Source organism: Cyanistes caeruleus, chromosome 17, assembly GCF_971803275.1.
Source record: "Cyanistes caeruleus chromosome 17, bCyaCae1.hap1.1, whole genome shotgun sequence".
Taxonomy (NCBI): domain Eukaryota; kingdom Metazoa; phylum Chordata; class Aves; order Passeriformes; family Paridae; genus Cyanistes; species Cyanistes caeruleus.
In genome coordinates, this window is record NC_141717.1 from 6,743,141 (window position 1) to 6,767,558 (window position 24,418).

At 41.3% G+C, this 24,418-nt stretch overlaps 1 protein-coding gene across 4 annotated transcripts in view; it reads left to right on the forward strand.

Moving 5' to 3' along the window:
* Positions 1-24,418, forward strand: part of RMI2 (RecQ mediated genome instability 2) — a 66,794-nt gene that overhangs the window by 41,122 nt on the left and 1,254 nt on the right. The window contains exons 3-9 of one of the 4 annotated variants that reach the window (XR_015277179.1): positions 3,105-3,172; positions 15,750-15,817; positions 17,216-17,304; positions 18,126-18,302; positions 19,602-19,691; positions 19,783-19,848; positions 23,164-23,316. Coding sequence is in view for 1 of the 4 variants with exons in the window: in XM_086853665.1 (XP_086709791.1) it covers positions 23,871-24,138 (268 nt within the window). In the remaining 3 variants the exon portion in view is untranslated. Of the gene's footprint in view, positions 1-3,104; positions 3,173-15,749; positions 15,818-17,215; positions 17,305-18,125; positions 18,303-19,601; positions 19,692-19,782; positions 19,849-23,163; positions 23,317-23,855; positions 24,139-24,418 lie in introns of those variants that run through there. The other 3 variants (XR_015277177.1, XR_015277178.1, XM_086853665.1) reach the window with 3 other exon arrangements.

Genomic DNA, 24,418 nt, shown 5'->3' on the forward strand with positions numbered 1-24,418 from the left:
AGAACAAACTCAACTTTTGTTAAAAACAAAAGTTCTTAGCCCTACTTTGCAAACATTGTTTTGAAAAGTGACAGAAAATTCAGAGGAATTGCTGGGCATTTGTGCAGCAGGAATATGGCTTTATGGCTAGAAACAGAACAAAGGTGACAGGGAATCTGTTTTGAAAGCACTGGGAATAGGGCTGTCAGGTAAGGTCTGCCAGGAGGCAGCAAGAGAATAAACATGGTTGTGAAGATGGTTTTGAAGGTAGGAGAGTGCTGTATCTGTTGGGGATACATGAGACATTTGCCTGTTGGTTAGTTTTCCAAACCCCACACTCTTAGCCCAGCTAAGCAGAATAATGAAGGCAGAGCTTCCTCTACTTGTGCTCCAAGCCTTTCTTCACCCTCTAAAATCACCAGGAGGGAGGAGGTTATGATACCATGTGTGGTATTTCCCAGTATAAATTCCATTATGGGGCATTCCATACTCTGCCGAATTCATCCCCACTGCAGGGACAGTCCTCTAGGAAAAATAAAAAACAACAAACCTAAAAAGTTTAGGAAATCAGCAGGCACTCCGCATTTTAGCTTTTTCCTAGCTTTTGAGAATAGAAGCAGACACTGATTCTGTTATGAATCTGGATTAATGGGTAGGCAAAGTATCTGTGGGACAGCATGTTTAGAGTTTGGTATAGTAAGTGGGTGATCAGTGTGGGAATTCATATGGAATTCATACTTTCTTGCAAAAATAGTTCAGTAAATAGGGTCACCTATTTGACTGTTAGTCTTTTGAGGTTAGAGTCTCTTGTGCTGATACTGTACATGGTAGCTCTTACATGAATGTGCTCATTATCTAAACTGATCAAGTCACCAACATCATCTTTAGAAAAGGGGAACTGAAGCACCAAGAGATTCAGTGATTTGCTTGAAGTCAGAGAGTGAGATAGTATGCAGATTGGCTAGGAATGGAACATAGTTCAGGTCTTCACGGCCCTATACTAGAAACTTAACCACAATACCATCCTTCCTGTTTTAGTGGGTTTTGTTTTCTTCTCCAGAATCTGAATTTTCATTTAAACGAAACCCTTGAAATCGGAATTCTTTGATTTTGCAAGTAAATCAGACACCACACTGTCTCTGAGTCTGCTTTCAGATGCAGTGAAACCAGCAGCACTGAGCCAAGCATGAACCTCTGTCACCCACTTTGATGAAGAATTTGGGTTAGAGTTTGATATATTTAAACAGGATGTGTCCAAGAGATGAAGCTATTGTGACATTTCCTCACACACATCTCCATTCCCATGCTATCCAGTCAGTCATTTTCTAAGAGATAATAAGTGGGCCTGATGAATACAGCTCATCTTCTTATCCTTTTAGTCAACTCTTCCAGGTAAAACAGCTACAGATGTTACTCACTGGTATTAGTTATCATGCTAGGTATCACTGAAGAACAATGTGTGTCTGGCCAGGCTGTCAGTCACAGCATATTCATCATTATGCCAAGAACAAACTACATTTTGAAGATGTCACCAATTTTGTTACCAAGCCTTGATAAGCATCTACGTAGACAAGGGCAAGCCAATTGGTACAGCAATAATTAATTCTGTCTGAACTGGAATTTGTGCTGTTCTGTGGAGAATGTACAGGTCAGATCCCATCCAGATGGGATGGATGAGAGGAATTAGTGGCTTTGTCTTCTAAAAAGGATGTGTACATGTGTGCTGGCTAGGATGGAGAACAGTAGTGTTTGGAAGTTAAGCAAACTAAACTTAATTGTAGACTGAGTTACAGCTGAGCTTCTCTATCCCTTAAGTTCCTTTGAATAGATCATGTTGTCTGAAACATTTCACTGTAGCAGATATAAACTGCTATTTTTCAAATAAGCAATAAATTTACTGTCTGAGGCTATGAGGAAAATTTCTTTCTCAGCTGGCTATTCCGTAATTGCTTATCTTAAATGATGTTAATTATTTTCCAGGGTAGTTGATGCTGGTTTCCTTGAGCCCAGATTAAATTGATCCTGTCTGATGTTCAGTGGAAGTTCCTTGTTGATATTAACTAAGTCAAATCAAGATTCACATTAGTCTCATGAATTCAAATGCTGAGCACTTAACCACATGAAAATGTGGTTTGGGCTTTCTGCATTTCAGTAGTTTAGACATCCTTCTTTGTAATTACTTGAATGGGGGAAAAAAAAGGGAAAGTCTCAAATTGTTGGTAAAAATATTGTGAAAGGGCAGCCTGCTTTCTGGTGTTTTCTTCATCCAAATGACAAATTTGTCTTGCTGGACTGTGTGTGAGTGTATCTGTATGTGCATACTCCACAACTGATGAAGGAACTTTGGATCCCTAAAAATAATATTGGTGCTAATTGCAGAGGTAGCAGGGTGCTGTTCAGGGGAACTGCAGCAATAAATCCAGGGCTGGACATGCCAGGGCAGCAGCATATGAAGCTAGTGTGGCTTCCAGATACACCTACTGGACTACAGAGCTTTTAGGTGCTCTCTGGAGGAACACAGCCCTTGAATTTCAAAGCCAGTTGCTAATTTTATTCCAGTCTGGCTGAAATAAACCACTGGAGCGATCCTTTCCAGACTGGGCCAGTACAGAGCTCTCCTCCCTTTCCATTGCTTCCCTTGCTCCCCAGCACTCTCTCCCTTGCATGAAGCCACACTGTTTCTCCAGCTCCCTGTTCTTGTGTCTTTTCAGATCTCAAGCCCCTGAAAGGAGAGTGGTTAACTTGGCACAGGAAAATTAGCTGAGGTGCTGAACAGTGCTGTGGGTTTTGGAGCCAGGGTTATTGTTTGTACATGCAGTTGGAGTCCTCAGGCAAATACAGGTCCATGAAATATGGGAAGGGGATTCTGACTATAAAGAGTGCATGGGAGAGGTTGTGAGCTTTGGGAAAAAAAATGTTTTTGAGTGGGAACTGTGAGGATACCAAGATCAATTAATAATCCAAAAAGGTCTCCAGTATATCTTTCTTACTGTTTCAATGCTATCTTCACTCTCTGCTTTTATAGTTTCCCATTCTTTCAGGCATTTTCCGCCACTTCTCTTTCCTTTCAGTTTAGATTGTACTGAATGGTTTACATGATTATAAATTTTCATTTGCTGCTGCAGGTGGACAGTGTTGATGATATTCCTGGTGCTCTCACAGTTCCAGATGCAAATGCTGAGCTTCTATTGAAGTAAGTCAAGGATTGTGGAATCAGTTCCTGATGCATTTTATTCTTGGGCATAATCAACACATGGGGAGATTTTTATGGTTGGGGTGAGGTAAAGGAAATTATTCAAGTGTTCCCTCATCTTTGCTTTTCAGTCCATAGAAACTGAATAAAATTCATTCTTAATATGGTTAAATGGACCAAAATCTCAGGTCCATTTTTTTGAATGTAGAGAGATTCTATAGTCCAAATTAAAAGGAAAAAAAAGTAGTCTTGTTCTTGAAATGAACAAAGACTGATGTGGTGCTGTTGCAGGAGACAGAATTAGGACACTGGAAGTTGAGAAATGAGAAGTTGACGGCAAAACAGTGTTTTGCAGCTTCTCAGCCAGATTCAGGTGGACAATCTTATTTCTTTCACACTTGACTGAGACACTTTCAGATTATTTGGTTGGATTTTTAAAACTTGAAGCCATCAAGTCTGGATGGCTAAATCTGAATAAATCACTATTAATTAATACTCAGAGAAAAGACCATCCATGGGCATGATATGCTGACCTCTATATTCTTGCTGGGATTGTAATCTACTTTCATTGACAGATCTTTTTTACTGTTGCATTCAAATCCCAAATCATAAACCATCAAATTCTTCTGATGATGGAATACATTAGGTTCTGCAGTATCTAATAACTCCTATACCAAACAAACAGAAACTACTGAATGTGCACCTTTTTTTCTACTTTATAGATTTTATTATTGGCTTATGCTCTGCAAAGTATTGAGAAATTATCCAGATTTCTGTTCCTCCTCTGTCCCTGGAGAAAGGATAGTTCCTGATAGGTGGGTCAATAGTTTTCTTCAGAGTACAAATATTAATTCCTCATTTGCCAAGAAGAGAAAGGAAAAAAACCCTACCATAATTGCTCTTGTGGAAAAGGAATTGGATTTTTTTCTTCAGACGTTTTCCCTCTCCAGATTTATTGCAAACCTCAGCCAATTTTACATGTGAACTCAACAAGCTGAGTGCAAAATGGATTAGCTTCACCACGTTCCAGCTCCAGGAAATTTTCTAGGAATCAGAAGAATAAGCTGACAGTTTCTGACGAAAGATAAAAAAGTCCTTTAAATGTAGAATTTTTGGCATCTGATGTTAAAGAAACATCATCCAACAATATTAGTAAAGCGTTTTCTAATTTTAGAAATATCTTTATTAGTTATATACAGACCTCACCACACACACATTTGGATTAATTAAGAAGAAATATTATGTTATGTAAAATTAGTGTAGCTTAGCATAGGGGCCTTGATGTCCTCTATCAGTAAATTAGATAATTAAGAATATGAAAGTGGGAAGAGTGCCCAGCCTGGAGGATTTCCTGCAGGAGTTCTGAAGAGATTTCAGGGATGTAGGGAGGGTTTCTGTCTGAGGTGACTCACTTTTCCAGGGCCACTTTGTCCTCTGAGAGTGCAAGAAGTCCTATTGTCACTTGTGTTAAACTGGAAATGAGTGCTGTGCTGTATTTCAACTGCAGATCTATTTCAGCTCGCAGTAATGTCACAAGAAAATACTGGCAAAATTTCTGATAATAAGTCTAGAGGAAGCCTTGCCCTTAATCACATAAATTGAATTGAGCTTTCCAAGATGACCTTCAAAAACTTACTGGACATGTGAGTAGTGACCTGTGATGCCTGAAACCACAGGTAATTCTAATACTCCTTTGCTGACAGAAAAGCCTTTTGGAAAGGTAACTGGAGCTATTCTTACAACAATTTAAATTTGTACTTCTCCATAGTTCTTTGCTTCAGCTGCTCTGTCCTGGCTCTGTCTTACATCACTGGAGAGTGGACTGAGTTACCTCTCAGTTTCTGAAGCAGTACCAAAACTATGTCCATGACCTTCAGGATTTACTTGTTGACAAAGTGATCTGTATATTCCTGACACTGCAGCCTCATCCAACGTAAACTAATACAGCTTTCAGGTAGTTGCTGATTTAGTCCATATCTAAGCTGAAGTTCCATAATTAGATTTCTCTAATCACCATCTTAAAAATTCAGATTTGCTGTGTGATCACTTGTAAAGAAAAAACAGATATAATTCTTCCCATGCCAAGTGTTGGGACTTTTTTCCTCAAGAGCTTTTATAGGCAAATAGATACAATGATTACTACAATACTAGCAAGAAATAACAATAAATGTATGAATGTAAATTTAATGTAAGTTTAAATACTGTGCTCTCTACCATGACTTCCTGTATAAATAGGTTTATATACTCTCTTCCTGGGTCTGTAAGAAAGGTTTAGTTACTAACAGGGAGTACTTTTTGCAGTTAGACCCTTTGTAATCCTCATACAGTGCTGTCCTTACCCTTGGCAAAGGCGGAGCAGCTACAGACAAGGTCCTGCACATCCTGAGAGGTTTGGCCTCTGAGCTTCAGTCAGAAACCCAGAATTTCTGACTACATTAAAAATGCCCCAGTAGCTTCCCAAGTCCATGCTCAGAGTCTGTGCTCTGGTTAGGAGGAAATTTCTGTGAGTTTAGGCTTCTTCGCTGAAGACTTGGCTGGAGTTTCATCAGAGCCCTTCAGAAGATTTCCCGTTCCAGTGGTGTATAAACACAGCAACAATAGTACAGTGGCTGTGTTCTTAGGAAGTGTCTCAGAAGTTTTTTTCTTAGTTATGCAAGGTGAACATTTCATTCTGTAGTTGTTGCTGTTGCTTTATTAGGAATGTGGATGTAGGAGGATGCAAATGTGACTTCACGTGCAGATTTGATTTCTGCATCCAAAATGCTGCCAGTGGCAACTGGGCAGAGATCTTTTTAGCAAAATGGAAAAGTAGGATTGCACTCAGAATAGAGAAGTCCTGACCTTAGATCTCCTGCTAAAAATAGCCTATTTTTGAAGAGATTAAGGACAAAGATATTCAAAGCTCTCTTCAAGATACGGTTGAATTACAAATTCTGAATTAGTTGAAAGGACACTGCCTAACTCCTCCAGTTTAATTCTGGCTTTTTATTCCTTGCATATTTTATCCTTCCTTTCTTAGAGTCCCATTTTCCCCAGGACAGTCATTGATTGACCATTGGGCCAGAGATCAGGGGAGTCCCAGGCAGGGGGTGCCTAGAGATCCCTGCACTGGAGGATTCCCAGTGTCAGGGCTGGAAAAAGCAGCTTGCCTGGATCAAAAAAGTCCTCACTTCTTGCTTGCTCATGGACCATACTAAAAATAGCTCACCATTGATAAGGGTATATTTTGGTATTCCAGCAGTAAGTCATAGCATTGCACAGTTTTATTCCTCTGTTCTAGGAAATTCAATAAAAAACTTGGTCCAATACACAGACACACACAGACAGACACATACACACACTAAAGAATGCATTTACTCTCAGTGGCTGCATTTACCATCAAAGTTGGTAATGTTTCCTGAAATTGGTTTCTGATCCCCTGAAAGGCTGTGGGGTTTTTGTCTTTTTTATTTTTTCTTTTTTGTTTCTTTTTTTTTAATTTTTTTTTTCCTTCAAAGGGTAATTTCAAGGAAACTGAACTACATACATGAAACACTAAAGTATCAACTGTGCAGATAAATTGTGGCATCAGGGGCATAACGTGTGTGTGACCTGCTGCCAGTTGCATGAATTGCAGTGAATTCCCAGTTTCTGCTAGCAGGTGGTAGGCAGAGCTGAATGTGGCTGTTCATTTTGAACCAACGTGTGGTTGTGATGGTGACGGAAGAGCAGGAGAGCTGTGATCTCTGGGGAGAGGGAAACACAGGACTGGAGCCTGGAGAGGTAAAACCCAGTTTTAGGGTTGTTGTTAACAGTTTTTAACAATAGTTTACAGTTTTCAGGCTGTTAGGGAGTTACACTCATTGAGTTTATTCAGGTCATGTATGAATCCTCTTCATGTGACAGACCTGCTGCACAAAATGCCAAGAGTGGTACAGCCTACAGGGCTTTGGCAAACGGATCATCTCTCATGATTCATGCAGCTTCCTTTCTCTGCTCTGCCTGTGATGATCTCTCAAATGTCACCTTCAAACATAGGGCTAAAGCTGAATCTGGCTTCAAGAAATGACCCACAAGCAGTTTTGTGCAGCATAAAAAAGAGAAAGTGATCCCAAGTATCTGAAGCTGCCAATGTAGATTGCCAAAGCAATTCTTGGTGAATGAACTGCATGTTTGTACTGGTCATTTAGAAACAGCTTTAAGAGAATTTCCTCTCTTTATTTCACTCATACCTTAACTTCAAGACACTGACAGTGTCACTGCCAACTTCCCAGAAGTCCCATAGCTGATTCTGATTTACATAAACTATTCTGCATACTGCTATATGCAGACAGAAATGGGTATCTTCTTGGGTTTTGTTTCTTCCCTTACCGCCTCCCAGCCCCCTTCTCAGGGCTGGGGAAATACAACAGATTCCTGTGTAGGCAGAAGCAGATTTTGGAGGGTCTGTGCATTTTTCTCCACTGAGTTTACCACACTGAGGAGCACTCCATGACTCGAGACAAGTCCTCATCACCAGGGATTTAGTAGCTATACCCCAGTGAAAATGGGATTTCAGTGCAATCATGGGGTTGTGCAGAGAGCCCATCACTCTTCCAGAGAATCATTACCACATTTCCTCTTCTGTTCTCCTAATTAGGGGTTTGCACTTCAGTAGAGCACATACCACAGCCTTCCTGCCATCCTGTACCATGGTACACACACTGCACCAATGGCTCGTGGTTACAAAGCCAAGAACTGAAAAACTGGGCAATATCAGATTTATATTTGCATATGCAACCTGAAATCTGCCCACTCACACATGTGTGCACTGATACAGGGGTGCTGGGGAAATGCATGATCTCAGCTCTCACAAAACTAGGACAGAGTTGGCAGAAAACACAAGGAAGGCCCTGTCTCAATTTTAAGGGCTGGAATTTGCAAACAATTCGATTTTTTAAACATGATTTCCTGTAGATAGTTCTGTGTTCTACAGAGAAACTTTGCTACCATTCCAGAATAGTTGGGGTTTTTTTTAATACAAACCTACTGTTGTTTTAATTATGTTAATTTCCAAAAAGTAATGTGCTGGAGGTGGGAGAGCAGGACTCTCCAGGTGCTGAATGTGGAAATCAATGAGTTGAGGCAAGACAGGCTGCTAGAACTGAGGATCCCCCTGCTTTTCTGGATCTTGGAACTCCTGCTTTATTTAAAATTAATCACAAGACACCAGAAGTCTTCAAAATTTTGAAAATAAGTGCTTTTGTGCTACTGCATCTGCCTGTGCTCACAAGGCACACACTGCCCCTAGTTTCTAAACAGACAAGCTGAGCAATACAAAGCATCTGTGCAGGTCAGGGATGACTCAAACAAATCTGAGTTGATGGAGAGGAGGCAGGAGGGGCAGTATTTCTTTCATCTGAAGTGAATGTATTGAAACCTCATGAAAAACCAACACTAAACATATGTGGCCTTTTGGAAAGTATCTCTGTGCAACTGCATCCACAACATGGAGAATGATAAAATCATCTCCCGAGCTGAGTCGAATGGCAGAGCTGAAGGAGAGCTGTAAATAAAGTGGTAGGCGGTTTCCTGCTAAAACTCCCCTGCATGTCCAAGAACCCACTGTGACTCAGCCGTTGCAGTCACTGGGAACTCGGCACAGACACCCTTTCCTAGTTGGGTGGTTTTACTTCTCTTTTTGCACCATACCAAGAGGGGCTCCATTCATCCCTGGAGGAATCAAATTGACAAGTATGACCCATTACTTTTTATTGACTTAAGGTAATGATCTCACAGTAGGCCCAACAGGACTGTTCAGACTTCTTGTCCGGTTAGCAGTGACCCCACCCACACCTGCAAAATGATGTGTCTGCTTGGATCTTTCATGTGAAAGTTCTTGGGACTTATATTCACATATTTTTACTGGGCTCTTATATGCATTTCTTGATGGCCTAAAAAATAAAATTTTTGTTGCTTTCATTTCATGTGCAAGAATACTCAGAAATTACCTTTTTTTCTTTCTTTTTTTTTCTTTTTTTTAAGAGGATGTGTGTAAATATACTGAATAGGAGACAATTATGTATTTGTTTATAATACATTTTCCAATGTACCTACCTATCCTTCAGAGAATTAACACCTATGGAAAGATGAACTGAGCTGGAAAATTCCCATATTAAAGTAACAGCAGTAGCAATGTCTAGTAGCTTTTAGATCAGCAGCATCCAGTCTCACTTGCACTTGCACAGAATATTTTATGTCTGAAGCAGTCAAGTGTCATTTTACTCTTCTGGGCTCATGGTTTTGGAACATCCTTTGCCTTTGAGATAATATTTTCCCTGGTCCATTTTGAATTTGTACAGACAGTTGCCTTTCCATGTGAAAAGTTCTCTACACACACAGCTTTAAATTTGGCACTGAGAATTAATAAAACAGGTTTGGGAGATCTGAAAGCTTCCATGAAATGACGTAGAATAAGCTGTTCTTAACCTCTTTATCCATACAATATTTATTATACTGCCACTTTCTTTACACTTCTATCTCTACCTTGTCTCTTTTCCTCCACAATCCTTTTTCTTTTTTTTTTTTTTTAAATTTAGTGTACTAGCTCTATGCTAGTCCCATCTAACTCCTTATTGGTTTCCTCCATAACAGTGCTGGAATGTTGTCCCATCTGACCTTTCTCTGTGTGAAAAAATACCTATGGCCCAGGTTTAAAATTTACTCCACTCTGGCTTTTTCTGCTTTCCAGCCCAATGTTATCTAAGTGACCCTTTAATTTCTGTTTTATATCTCTTTTAGTTTCAATATTCTGTCTGCCTTTTGCTTTCTTTCTGTTATATTAAGTATACTTTGTACAGGGCTTTTTTTCTCTTCTGAGAATTGTCTACTTTCTCCAGAGTTTTCAATTTGGCATCTGAAGGTTATCTGTGGTTCCTTGTTAGTGAACTTCCTTTCTGGGAAGTTCAGCCTCCTTGTATTCTGACTCAAGTCATTAGCATCAAAGTACATTCTTCTTTTTCTTGCCAATTCCTATAACTGTCCAATTTTCTCTTCCCCAGTCCCCTGCAGTGCCCCCCACAGCAGTGCTCTGCAGGGCATGGCCTTACCAAAGCTGCCACTAGGTTGCTTTCCCTCAGCCAAGTCCTGCTGCCCTCACCACGGTGAATGATGGAGGACTCGGTGGTTTTTTACAACCCTCCCAGCTGCAAAGCAGGAGTCAGGGCTTTCCCAAGTGCACCTGAGGAGGGGATACCCAGGAAGGAACCCAGATTATTGCAGAGACCAGAGGTAGCTGAGGGGTGGCTGGCACTGGGGACCTGGCCCTGGAGAAGTGGAGTGAGTGATGCAGAGGACACCAGGTCCAAAGACGGGGGAGCTGACAGTGGCTGGAAGTGCTGGAGATGTGGATAAGGAGACTCAAAGGCAGGAGGGCCTGGGGCTCACCATCTATCAGATCTGGTGCCATCAGTTGGGATTCTGGCTTGGGGACCAAGGACACAAAGTGACCTGTCCCATCCCCCTTGCTCACAATAAACTGCCCTAAACTCCTTTTTCTTCTACCAGAAATAGTGTCAGTACATAGTACACCCACTTCCAAATAAGGAGTTTTAATATTTAATCTGATATCCATGCTAAATGATAATTTCATTTCACCAGGTGACCAGAACTCCTCCTTCTCTTCCTCCCCCACATACTCTTATTTTAAGTATATTAGTACTTAGGGAAAATTATGGGGCTACGTGGGTGGCGGCCCACAAACATAAAGTGGGTGCTGAGATCCTGCCTTCTGAGAAGAGCTCACCAGAATGACCAGTGAGGGCAGTGAGTGGGCAGAGCCCAATGCTGGGAGTGCTGCACCTGCCAGCATCCTGCAAGGTGACTACTGCCTGTGGCTGTGACAGGACAGCCCGTGCCCACGTCAGGAAGGGAAAGTGCTGCACCCTTACTGGTCATGGTGAGTCATTTGTACCTTCTGCTACATCTGGCATGAATTTCATTTTGAGTTACTCCTGTGCATCATTATTTTCAATATTTCCTTCACCAGAAGCTGGAGTCGCAGAGGTGAAATTACATTTACCAGAATCTGTCATTAAAATTGACAGCTAGTTCTTATTAGAAGTAAAAGAATCAGGTTTTTGAACAGCACTGAACAGTGCCATTTTCAAGTAGTCACATGTGGAGTAAGACCATTCATCAGAAATAATAATGAGAATATAATCCCAAGTATTCAAATGTACCTGCCTGTACTTTTCCCCTATTAGAGTTGAAATCAAGCAAGGAAACAGTACTTGGGGGACAAGTCCAATTAACCATGAAAAAGCAGAATTTACCAGATGACTAGCAAGCCTGTTTTAATTTAATGGAAAATTTGTGTTACTCTTTTGTCTTTACATAACACTGTGTGCACCTTAACACTAAGCATTAACTTCAGATAGGTTTTTGTACCACCTTGGATTACATCCATAGTTTTGGTCTCACCTATCCTGTGGTGATGGGTTGCCAGTGTCTCTTTTGGCCATGCAGATTTATGTCAATTTTTTATGGCCTCAAATAACTCTATTGTAAACTCCTGGACTACACAGAGGACCTTTTGCCTTCAAATACACACCTTTGTTGTGGCTTGGAAAACTTTCCACCAGGACTTTACCTTAGTGCCTTCTCTGGTTTTATCTTATACGTATATTAAAGTATTTTACAGGAATAGATTATCAGGAACTTGGACTCGGTTTTTCAAAGGAATTAGGACCAAAACCTTTATTTGCACACTGCCTGTCAGGTGTAACTGCAAGGACTTTCTGCTGAAATAGAAAAGCCACACTGAGAAATAAGGCAAACCAAGATAGCCAGAACAGCATTCATTGGAATTGTGTCTGTTTATATTTGAATCTCTTGTTTGGAGGAAGTTCTGTTTTTATCTATAATACTATGCAAGTTCCTATAAAAATCAGTTTGATGTTAGTATTACTCAATTTCTGAAGAAATCATTTGGTTTTGTGTTGAGAAAGCTTACTGCCAAGCCCCCTCTGCTGGAGGGAAAAACCATGTTTTCATCCTTGCATGCTGAAAACATCTAGTAAAAGCATTCCAGCTTATTATTGTGCAAGTATTTACAGGCTCAGAGTTCACAAGCTCTTTACTACCTTTCTATTATTATCTATCATTATCTGTCGTAAGTTGTGCTTTAAAGAAGAGTCTGGATGATCACTGCAATTTTGTTCAAATTACTCCATCTGAATGAGTCAGTGTGTTGAAAATTCATCTTCCCAATTGATTCTTTTATCATCCAAGTTATTTTCAGCAGTGTCCACCCTCTTCATCCCCCTGCTATATCTTGTATGTATTACTTACACATGTTCACGCTGACTATCACTACACACTCTTAGAGTGAACTCACATAATACAGCAAACTGGAGAAATCTGACTGCAAGAAGCCCACGTGTTTTTCCAAGGCAATTCAAACTGCAGAGGTGTGCTTGTCTTTCTGACTGCTCTGCTTGTCTCTCAAGTGTGACAAGAGCAGGTCACTGGGTGAAAGACAAGAAGCACAGACACAGCAAGGAAAGGCAATCCAATAGCTTCAGCATTGAATAAGATCATGGATTTCAGCCCTGCTTTGAAACACACTGCCTGGTGAACTTGTTCTAGTTACTTAGGCTAATAGCCAGAAAAGAAGTGTGTCACAACATTGAGCATTGCCCAAAGAAAGTTGGAGGTTTCTGAAATGAAGTGCTGGACCTGTTTATGGTACTCTGTGGTGTACATTGAGAGCACTGAATTTCTTTGAAAGGACATCCAGAGCAGCCAGTGTGCCATGCAAGCAGTCAGTAATGAACTGTTGCCTACAGAACTAAAGATTTTCCTCTCTTGTGATTGTTCAAAAATCAGTCTCTGAAGAAAGGCAGTCTTAAAAATGGAGCAAGCCAAGAGAGCAGCTGATTAGTACTTAGACTTCCCTCAGAATATGTAAAAGTAAGATTATATCCCTGCTTGGTGGAGAGCAGTGAAACTTCAGTTTCTCCCTTTTCTTGCAGTTGTCCTAACAACTAAGTAGCAGTCCCTCTCACTGAGAGGGAATGAGGAGTATTTGTTAAGTATTTGGGAACTTAACATCTAGAGCAGTCGCTTGTGGCTGGGAAACACTGAATTCTGGTGACCCCTCTGAGTGCTGTTAACTTACTGTAGATTAATCAGTTATTAGATAAGCTACTTAAGTGGTATTTGAAGCTGAGACAGAAGTCAGTGACTCACCTCTGTTAAATCAAAGCCACAATCTGCAGGCCTAAAGGCAAGGCCCATTCTTTCTGTAGGTCAGTGGCTCTTGAAAGCCTTTCTGTGAACTAAAGCAAGTTCACAGGAAGACCAGAGAATATTTCCTTCTATGGATTTGTGGTGTGAAGTCCTAATTTCAAAATAAGCTTGAGAAGCATGTCCTTGAGTCCATGCCAGGGAGAGGTTTGATTCCCCAAACTGAAGCCTGAAGCACCCACATTCCCACAAAAGATCTCAGTAGTAAACTGCTGGATAAAAACTGAGGAGGTTGAAAAGATAATGATACCCCTTTAAGAAAGTGTCTAATGAAGTCTCTGAAGGGATGAAAAGTACTTCAAGCCTCTATTATTTAATTCAGTTTGAAAAAATAGTGTCAGTTGTTCCATAAACATTAAACTAGCAACCCTGAGGGAAGGAAAACCATACTGAATTGGTGTTTCATGTTAAAAATATTTTTTTAAAAAATGTAGTTGTATTTCAGATGAAAATATGAATTAATTAGTTTCCTAAAATATACTCTTAAGTACAGCATGTGAGATTAAATGAGTATTCAGCCTTAGCTGCAGCAGCCAAATAAATGTTAGAGTTAACAACAGGTTTGGACCACAAAGAACTAGCCCTGAGTTCTAGGGAAGTTAGAGAACCCAGCCCATCTTTGGAAACTGATGCCCAAGAGGGCAGAGGCTGAAAAACAAGTACTCTCAGTTCTCCTGTATGCAACATGTTGTGATTATGCAACATTTCCTGGCTGATGAAATGCAGCTGCAGTACCTCCAGGTGTAAGTCATCTCTTGCTTTCTAATTTCAATGCAATAAAGAGTTCCTTTTCCTTCTGACTGAGAAGGTTTTATTGCAGGATCTGTGTACACTAAAGGAGGAAGAGGGTGGGAAAGATATAAGGAAGTGCTTCAGTCCAAAGCAGTGGGTAACCAGAGTCAGCTTTGCAACCGGAGGAGCACCATCCTGCTGAGGCATTTGGACATGCTTAGGTACACCTCAGAGTTTCTAAGTCTGCAATCTAAGGGTCTCATCCCACCTTCACAGGACTCTTGTGCTTGTATGATCAGAGTTAACCTGCTTCCAGAGGCCAAATTGTGCCCAGCCAAGTTGTAGCACTTAGTAAAAGTGCTGGAAAAACAAGTTCCCTCCTGCCATTCAGTGGGATGTAGGACAGGGACTGACCCAGGACACAACATGTCTCTTTCCAGAGGCCTGTTCTTTTTTACCTGTGCATTCTAAAATGATAATTTCTTACCTGTGCATTCTGAAATGCAGTCTGCCCATTTAGGCAGAGCTGCAACATGAAGGTACAACTTGAGAGCTATTGAGTCAAGGCACTACATATCCATACATTTATAGACAATATAAACACGTGAATGAAAAGCAGCAAATGAAAACCATGATGGAAACTTGTTCTTCAGTATGAGCCTGCAAGAGACAACTACCAGGAAAGATGAAAGCATTGTTCCTAAGGCACGTATCTGTAACTTTTCTGATGAAATAATAAACCAATATACTTTTTCCTACTCATGTACCAGGAATTTAAACAAGCTTAGTGTAAGATTACAAACCATAAACTATAACTTGAGGACATTGTAAAACATGAAAAATGCTTGGAATTCAAGGACAGAAACTTTTTCCACAGTTTATGAGTAAGAACTTCATGGCACGGCTACTTTTATGACTTTACAAGTACTCTTTACAAATGTTATCAGTTTGCAACGCTCCACAGCTATGTGACAGAAATTGCAGAAGTACTGGAGGAGGGAGCTTTACTGCTTTACATCTGGGAAATGCAGCCGTTACAAGGAAATGCATCTATCTATTGCCCAGATCAAAAGATGAATGAGAAAGATTCTCCAGTTACTTTCAGTTCTGTTTCCTTTGGCTGGAATTTTTTTCCCCAGACAATCATGTGTCCAGCCAGAACCCAGGGTAGTACAATGACATTTCTAAGAAACAGAAGGGAAAGTTGCCACAAGCAAAAGGGACATTCACCAAATGCTGCCAGTTTTGATTAAAATTTGGCACTATTTAAATGAACATTCCTGTGAATGTAGACTTCAGAGATCTTCTTAATAAGGACTGTTCCTTCCAGCCTTGTTTGTAGAAGTTGCTAGTGACCATTACTCAGGCTGATACCACAGGAGGCCTGAAGTGTGTAGCATTTTTCAGAAGGCAGTACACCATTCTGTCAGAAGAATCAGTGACTGATACTCAGCAGCACTGGTTTTATGAGCAGTATATACTGTTATTTAACTGGGCCAGCCAAAGTGTTTTGTGAATTGTCCACATTATGTATTCTGAATTGAACCTACATACCTGAATGCTTAATTTTTCCGGGCAGGGAAGAACAGTGGAACTGGAGAGTGAATGGAGCCAGCCCAGTTGCACTTGAAAAACGTCTGCCCAAAGGTATTAATTCCTTCATCAATATGCTTAGCTGCTGTTCACAAACCTGGATGGAGATAAAAAAGGGGCCTGGAGAATATTCTCACTATCCCCAGACACTCACTCAAGTATTTCATTTGCCAGAAATGAATGTAAAACTGCATTAAATGGCAGCATGAAAGCAGTAGTGAGTGTGCTTCAGCCTCCTTAGCTCCACTGGTGAGTGCTGGAAGCTCTTGTGGTCTGGAGTGGACTGAAACACCACTGAGTTCCCAGCAAAGGAAGAGCCAGAGGTACCAGAATGCAAATAAACCAATGGTCTGTGTCAAACAGTAGGGTCAACTGTTCAAGTCTCCCTCTGCCTTAAAAATCTATGAAAACAACAAAAATGTAAATACCTAACCCATATCTGTTATGGTTATTAGTTATCACAGTGTTATTTTTATAGGAGTCTAGATAACGTATTCACAAACCAGAGGTATCTGTAGGTGAGAAAAAGAAACTTGTATGTGCCTTTCACTTTCACCCAACACGATTTCTCATAAATTAAGCTGTACCCAGCAATGGAGCCCAAGATCTGATAAGCTTTGCCTTGCAAATCCAAGGTTGTATGCTTCCCTTTTCCGTTCTCCAGTGTCTATTGTCTGATGTTTGTAGTTGTTCAAATTGTAACAGAGCAACAGCTCTTCAAATGCTCCTGTGTAAAACCTGAAATTACTTCAATATAAATGCTTGATGTTTGGAATGTAAAAAGTCCAAAGGTGCAACCAAAAACGTGCACACAATGTCCTGCCAGCTCTGTAGAGCCACTCTGTGATATTTGCATGAGTCTGAGGCACCATCTGCACTAAACTGATGTCTCCTAGTTGGCTCTTAAAGTATTGACAGTTTCTATTTTGAACAAACAAGCACTGATGGCTTTTACAATAGAGTGCACTACTGCAAGTCTGGTTTTGTGGGCTTGTCAGGTTTTGAAAATAAGGCATACTGGGTCTGCATCTATCATTTATTGCTGCTTTTCATGACAAGTTGAAAGCTTGCAAAGTTTTTGTCTTCAGTATATTTGGATCCCTAATGAGTCTTTTTTTTGGTTGTATTTGAATTTCAAGTCCAAGTTTTGTTGTTTAGTTTGGAAGGTGGTCCTATATAGAGCTACATTCAGAAACAACCATTGTGTTGCAAACTATGTGCAAACTTCTAGCCTTCTATAAAAATCAAATACTTTCATATAAGTCATTAGTAACTATTTAAATATACTTAGGTAGATAAATGTTCTTACAGTTGTCTCACTACAGACTTCACACAACCATTAGTTCAGTAGAAACATCAGCTTACATGTACATAAAAAGTGATTTTAATATTTTCCCTGGAAGCAGGTCCTTTTCAGTTTCTTTCTATGGTTCGTGTTGTTTTCCTGTTTAGTTCATCCAATGAGGTTCTAAAGTCTCACTGGAAGGAGCTGATGAAAATCTTGGAGCACCAGTAGGTATATTTACCTTCACCAAAACCAGGTACTGAGATGCTCATGGATGAGTTGTCAGTGATGGCTGTTCAAGACAGCGAATGCCAGCAATAAAATTCTGACCTTCATTCCATTAAATTCATATTTGACCTTGTATATTCAGGACTTAGTGGAAAGAGCTGGGTCTAAATTAGAGAGTTTCAGCACAGTGCTTTCACATAAGGTGCTGTACAAACTGAAACCTGTGATTAAAATTACTTAAATCAAGAGGTGGAGGCAGTTTGTGACATTTTAATGTCAAATTGTATTTTAAAACATGACATTTCCATATGGCTTGTAGAGGTCTTTCTAAAATGAACTGATGAGATGTCTTCCCATTGGTTCAAGCAGTCTTGTGTCTTGATTTTTTAAATAAAGAAACCTTAGAACGTGAAAATATACTTCATCAATTATACATTGAGTATTCTGATTTAAGAAGAACTCTGTGATTTAACATGACATTTTATATCTTAGACCTATTAAGAGATAAGTAGGTCTTGTATATCCATATACTAGTGCGACTTCATCCAAAATTACCGCTATTAACATGCCAACATTCATTCATTCATTCACTCACACCAGTACTTTGGGAGCAGGCTGCTATTTGTAGGGGCTATGGCAATAAATGCATTCTACATCCAGGCTTGTAAGTACTTCTGGGTTTGAATCTTGCCTTAAGAATACACATCATAATAAGAAACTGGAAACTCAAGCTTCTTTAGGTCTCAATCCAGCTATGTACACAAAACCATGTAAGTGCTGTTGTTGAGCAGCTTCAAACAAAATTTCACTGCTGTTGATTTCCTCTTTATATTTTTTTTGTTTTTTCAGCTGTTTGTTGTGAATCCATGCCTGGTGTCCCTCTGCAGAGCAGCACAAGGCCAGCTCTTCCTCCAGCTGTGATTTTTGCTTTTTCTTTCTGAAGTACCAGTTCCTGCTGAGCCCTTGGCAGCATCCTTCCCTCCAAGGGCATTCCTCTCCCCCTCAGGGTGTTACTGCCAGCACCAGGTGAGTTAGGACACCATTGCTCACAAGCACTTTCTGAAGAAGATGCCAGTGCTCCTTGGTGCCCTGTGTTCAGTCCAGGATCCTTTTTGTCTGCATCCCTGGGCAATCACATGGACAAAGCTTTAGTTATAGCTTCATGGAGAAGTGCAGTCCTTTTACAAACAGATTCTCTGATCTCAGAGCAAAATTTGGTTAGTTAAGGACAGTCATGATGTGTGTCTGAGGTGATACTCCATGGGAACACAGATAAACACTGACCAAAGCACAAAGCACAAAGGGAGTAGTGAGGACAATTCACTTTTCACATTAATTATCAGTGATTAGAAACAGCAGTCTGGTCTGCTTAGCTGTGCAACCTGCAGCTGCCACCAAAGCTGCTATTAAATGTGTGCCCCTGAAGACTCTGCAGAGTAACACCACACAGCAACAGCAGTGTGGGCTTTCTCCTCTCTAGCTCCCTGTAGCTTTTAGATGCTCACTTCAAACTTTATTCCTCAAGTAGCTTGATGCTAACTTCCAAAAGCTTTTTCCTAAATTAATGCCTGTGTGTGCTGAATGTGAGATTGGTGTAAAATTCTTGAGTTACTTTATTGAAATTCTGCATTCCTTTCATCTGTGCTCTAACATTTTATTAATTTGAAATTATCTTGATTGGTGGTGCTGTAGCAGTGATGTTTTTAGTTTAAACAAGATAAAGTTCATAGAGAGAGGTGGTCTTTTTGATTGGACCTGTAAAAGATCTTGCCTGCATGAAAATTTGACTATTAGTAAAAGCCTCTCCCTACTAAGCACCAGAAATTTATTTCATGAATCTTCCAAGAGGCCTTGAATATTGCACAATCCAGCCAATGTATGCTCTGGAATGGCTGTAGCCTCTCAGCCTTACTGGCTTCTATGTAAATTTCTGTTTGACAACTCAGATTTTAAATTTTTGGAAGTAAAATGTTACTCTTCTGCTTACTTTACTTTAGGAAAATTATTCTGTCACATTGCTGAATGAACTGCATGCTGACCATGCTAATCAGAGAGTATTAATGTAAAGGCAGCAGCTGTCAAGGGAAAGCATTGTAATCTGTATTTCCCAACACTGGTTATAGGGACTCTCCAGTCTTGTTAAGCTTTTGCTAAATTTTTTGCTAAGTTAATTTTGCTAAGTTTCTTTTATAAAGTGAAACTTGGTCACAAAGGTGAGTGACTGAAGTCTCTTAGCTACTGACCCAACTTCAGTAAGGATGAAGATCTAATGCTTTGGATGCCATTAATATTTCCTGTTTAAGGAGTTCTTTTTTTCTTGTGCAGGAGTTAGAATAAGCCCATCTGGAAGCCAGCTCTGCAGACTATTTCTAGAGCAGCAAGCAATACTAGTGAACTAAAGACCAAGCAATACTGGTAAAGATAAGACTGGTTAATTAATTTTTTCCTTTGATCATGTCATAGTCCTATTCCATAGAACACTGATTTTATTTAATTTACATGCCAGCATATTTATACCCTGGAAAGAAACCAACAGGTGACACCCACTTCTGCAGAACACAACTGGAGTTCTGTAAGTATTTCCTCTAAGTATTCTTTGTAAATGAAATGAGTCAGCTAAGCTGAACAGCATCACCCTTTTCACAGCCTGCAGGCTCTGTGGCAGGGATGTGTGGTGAGTGACAGGAACTGAGTAAGTTTGCATGCTGGTGGGAGCAATGAAATAATTTCTCATGCTAAGGCTGGCTGTACAAGCTGAGGTTTTCCCACTCACTGAGATGCTGTTTTTTGTCTCCACGCTGGGTGCAGCTGGCAGCTCCTGGCAGCTGCAGGAAGGCTTTTGCCATAATCCTCTAATGACTCCACTAAGCATAAGCTCACATGCCATGTAGAGTATCTATTCTCAAGCAAAAAGAGCACAGGGAGGTACCTTGCTAATGCTTTAGTTGATGGTAGTTGCCACAAAAGTTAGGTCACTGTATCTTAGAATGACTCCTCTGTCACTCAGAATCAAAGTTCAGATTTTGGCTCCATGACACCATGGGAGAGGCCAGACTCTTCTTGTTATAAATAGTGGGATTTTGATGTCTGTCGCTCACATTTACCTGCCCTGTCCAAGTCACATCTAAAATACCACAGCCATCTCCTAAGTAAAACCTTGGCAGGTCGTACCTAGAGTTTTCCTGTTTCAGCATATGACTTTGCTGGCTCCAGGTCTTTAGAAATTCCTGGTCAAACACAATTTAGTCATCTGTCAGACTGCTCTGTCCCAAAGCATAAATTACAAGCAGCTGAATCTCATGTTAGGGATGTAAATACAACTGACTTCAAACCCATTAATTCTAACTTGTTGATCCATTAATTTCAAATAATTAATTATTTGATGAGGAGATAGTCTAAAAAAAAACCTTGAAGCATAAAGATGTTTTTCCAGACTTCAGTCAGCATGTCCACATTGCATCTTTTATGCAATATAAAACAAACACCAGGAACAACTGCATTTTATATTCTTGTGTTTCTATCATATTGTTCTGTGTGAAATGTAAGAAAATAAGTCTAAATTAGATCTCTTGGAGGTCAAACGTGATATTGACTGTATGTGCTAAAAGCTGACCTTTAGTGAAGTTTCATCAGAATACCAGGGAAAGGAAGACAGTTTCAGACCCCACACTTGCAGAGTAATGTATTATTGCAAAGGATTGTTTTCCCAGCTTTCTTCTGTGATGCTGAGCTCCCATGTGCTGCTTCCTTGTGCTGAACCAGGATATGAAAGGCTCAATCCTACCCCTTTGCAGTTTACTCTGTCACTGTGGGCAGGCATTGTTGCCAGAATAGAGCAGGTGTTGGCCTGTCCCCATCTCATCCTCTGAGTTCTGAATGCTCTAAGTTTCTGGGCTGCCAGGGACAAGGTTTTTTTACAGATCTGTTTTATGGACATTTGTGAGCCATTCAGACATAACCATTATGATCCATGTATTTTTCAGCTCCACACTTGTGACTTTTCTTGCAGTCAGCTGTGGAGCTCCCAGCTAGCTCAATTTCTAAAGTAAGTGCTTACAAAAAAAAAACCCCAAAAAACCCCAAAAACAAACTTTAAAAAAAGGCCTCATGATTATTTGGATTCCTAATCCTAGAAAAAAACCAACTGAAAATTTGTTTGAAATCCAGTTCACAACTTCTCAGTACTACAGGAGAGAAACAGAAATAAAATTGAAGAACCTGTTCTGTACACATTGGCCAATGGACTGGAAAGAAGGATTTTTTAAAATTCTTTCAGGGTAGGATGAAAAGCTGTAAAAGATCAGACTTCCTGATCAAGGGAAAGGATTTTTCTGCTTCTGTAATATCAGTCTTTTACCAAAATTAGGGAGAGAAGCAGGGAATTGCTACAATTTTAAGTAGTACTGTCAGTACAGTACATGGAGCACAAAAAGTTTAGACTGAACAGAAGATTTCAAGTTGCTGCTTCTTTAGAAATCTCTTTTCACAGAGATCTGGGGTCAGATTCTTTTCAAAACTGTCTTGGCATCATACCAACAAAACGCTGCCAGTGTAATTGAGGGAGCCATTGTAGCTGAGGGAGCCCTGACTCCTGCTTTCATCTGGACTGTGTTGTCTAGGTGTAGTTTGACCTTTCTTTTACCCATGCTGTGACCATCTCGAATAATGTCCTTGAATATTGCTTTGAAATGAGCTGCATATTGTAGTGGCAGCCAGAAGATTGATTCCTTCTTTTTTAATCTGTGCAAACCAAAACTCTCTCATCAAGCATACTCTTAAAAAATCTGCTCATGTTTAATCCAGTGTAATTTAGAGCCTGGCAGCCACCAACTCAGTGCCTGTTCCAACTTTGTGCTGACTTCCTCTGCGACCCTTAAATCAGAGGATGATTGCCGTGGGGTCACCTCCAGAACAGTCTGTGGAGGACTCAGACATTTTCCCTGTAGCTGCAGGGAATGTGTCTGTGCTGAGCTGCACCAGGTCTTGGGGAAGAGCTTTGCAGATGATACAGCATAACTTTGCATTTTACTGAAAGACAAGGATTTTCTAGTTTAGGAAAAGAAATCCATTTCTTCATGCAGGTTGCCAGTGCTTTTGCCCTTCTTGTAACACAGTTTCTTGAAGGCAGATCTTTTAAAAGGGACCTTTTAGTCTGTCCTGAAGATTACACTCTTGTAGGGGTCTTGCCTTGATCTGTAGATTTAATGGCTTAATAAGCATTAGACCCTCCTATTATGCAGTAACAAATAGGAATACAATACTTTTATCAATATTTGGCACAATTAATTTTTTTTAATGTGAAACTAAATATTGATGCTGTCAAGTGACTGCAGCTTAAGGGCATAAATTACAAATATTCTCCTGTGAGCCTTGCTCAAATCATGCATTCATATACAGTAACCAACAAATGTCTTTCTATTCCTGTAAGCCATATGATTTGATTGCCAGATTACATGATTCTGTATTGTGCTTAGATGACAGTGTTTTTATTGTTATTACCAATATTATGTTTTATTCTTACTGTAAGTGGTAACAAAAAATTAACTGCTTCCTTACACTATAAAAATAATACAGTCCCATTTGCAGAATGTCTCTAAACAGAAAATATCTTTGGGAAGAAAAAAAAATGAATAAATAATTCACGATATGATGAGTGAGTAGAAAAAAAAGGTCTTTTGATATATTTTGCTACTCAGGACAAAACCAGATTTTTAAAATAAAGTAACCACCTATTTTAATGGAGAACAAAAGCTCTTCTAAAGAAGGATTACAGTTAGTGTGTTTTTACCCATTCTGCACTTTTGCAGGTAACAGGACTTGTGAAAGTAATGATCCCTTTGATTTTCCTGATTCTTGTCTTTTTTCCATCCTCCTGTTTCTTCCTCAGCTTATTTCTTGGCTTATTTTCTAAATGAAATGTCAACCCACCCACCCAGAAGAAACCGTAATATTTCAAGAATACCAGACTGCAGCAAAACGAACTAGCCTGTCTGTAATATAAACAGGCAACAAATAAATTCGTAAAAACCTTGGAATTAAAGCCTCCCAACTTAAAACTGCCCATGCTTTCCGCACAAGAGCATCCCTGGGAAAATCAGCATGTGCATTTTCCTGTTTTCTCACGAAACCGGAGGAGCTTCATGAGCTCGCAAGTGAACAGCGTGGTCCCTTCCCGCTGGGCAGGGGGAGCCCGGGCTGGCTGCAGCAGCGGGGCAGGGGCAGAGCGCGGCGGCGGCGCTGCAGGGCGCAGGGCCAGCAGCACTCTCAGCTCCAGAGCCCCGGCACAGCTCGCACTGCCCTTTGCACGTGAAGGGGCCGCCCCTCAACTGAGAGCAGATAAACGAGGGCCAGTCAGGCTCTGGCCTTATCCAGGTGAGGGGCGGTGGCTCGGGGGGCCGGCACACGGTGCAGACGCTCGGCAGCCGGGGGCGCGGCCTGAGGCCCTCACCCAGCGGCCCTCACCCAGCCAGCAGCGCGGCAGCTCCTGTTCCGCCAGGCCGCGGTTCCGCAGCTGCAGCGCTGCCGCCGCTCAGGGGCGGGCGGGGCCGGGCGCTCCCCGCCTCAGCGGCTGCGCGCCCTTAAGCGCCCCTCAGCATGGCCGGGCCGGCGCCGGGCCCGCCGGTGAAGGTGCTGGCGGCGCAGCTGCGGCGGGCGGAGCGGGGCGCGGGCGGGACCTGGCAGCTGCGGCGGGCGGCGGCGGGCCGGACGCCGCTGTCCCTGCGGGCCGTGTGGATGCAGGGCACCGTGCTGGAGGTGCAGCGCGGCGCCGAAGGCGGCTCGGCTCGGCTGCAGGACGGCAGCGGCGCCTTCACCGTGCTGGGCGTGGAGCAGGTGCCGCAGGGCCGGCCGTGCCTCAGCGCAGGTACCGCGGGGCGGGGGCACCCCCGTGGACGGCGGGCCCCGTTCCTGCCTGGGCCCAGCCTAACGTGGTTCGGCACATCCCCTCTGCCCGGCCAGGCCCGGCGGTCGCGCCGGGGCCCGCGCGGTAGGCCCTGAACAAGGAGAGAGATTCTTCTGCTGTTTCTCTTTCCTGTTTTTTTCTTCTTTCTTTCCTTCTCTTCCCTTCACCAGAACTGCCAGTTCAAATGGACAAGTGTTGGTCTGCGGAATTGCAGAAATGGTGGTACGAAATAGATGCATTG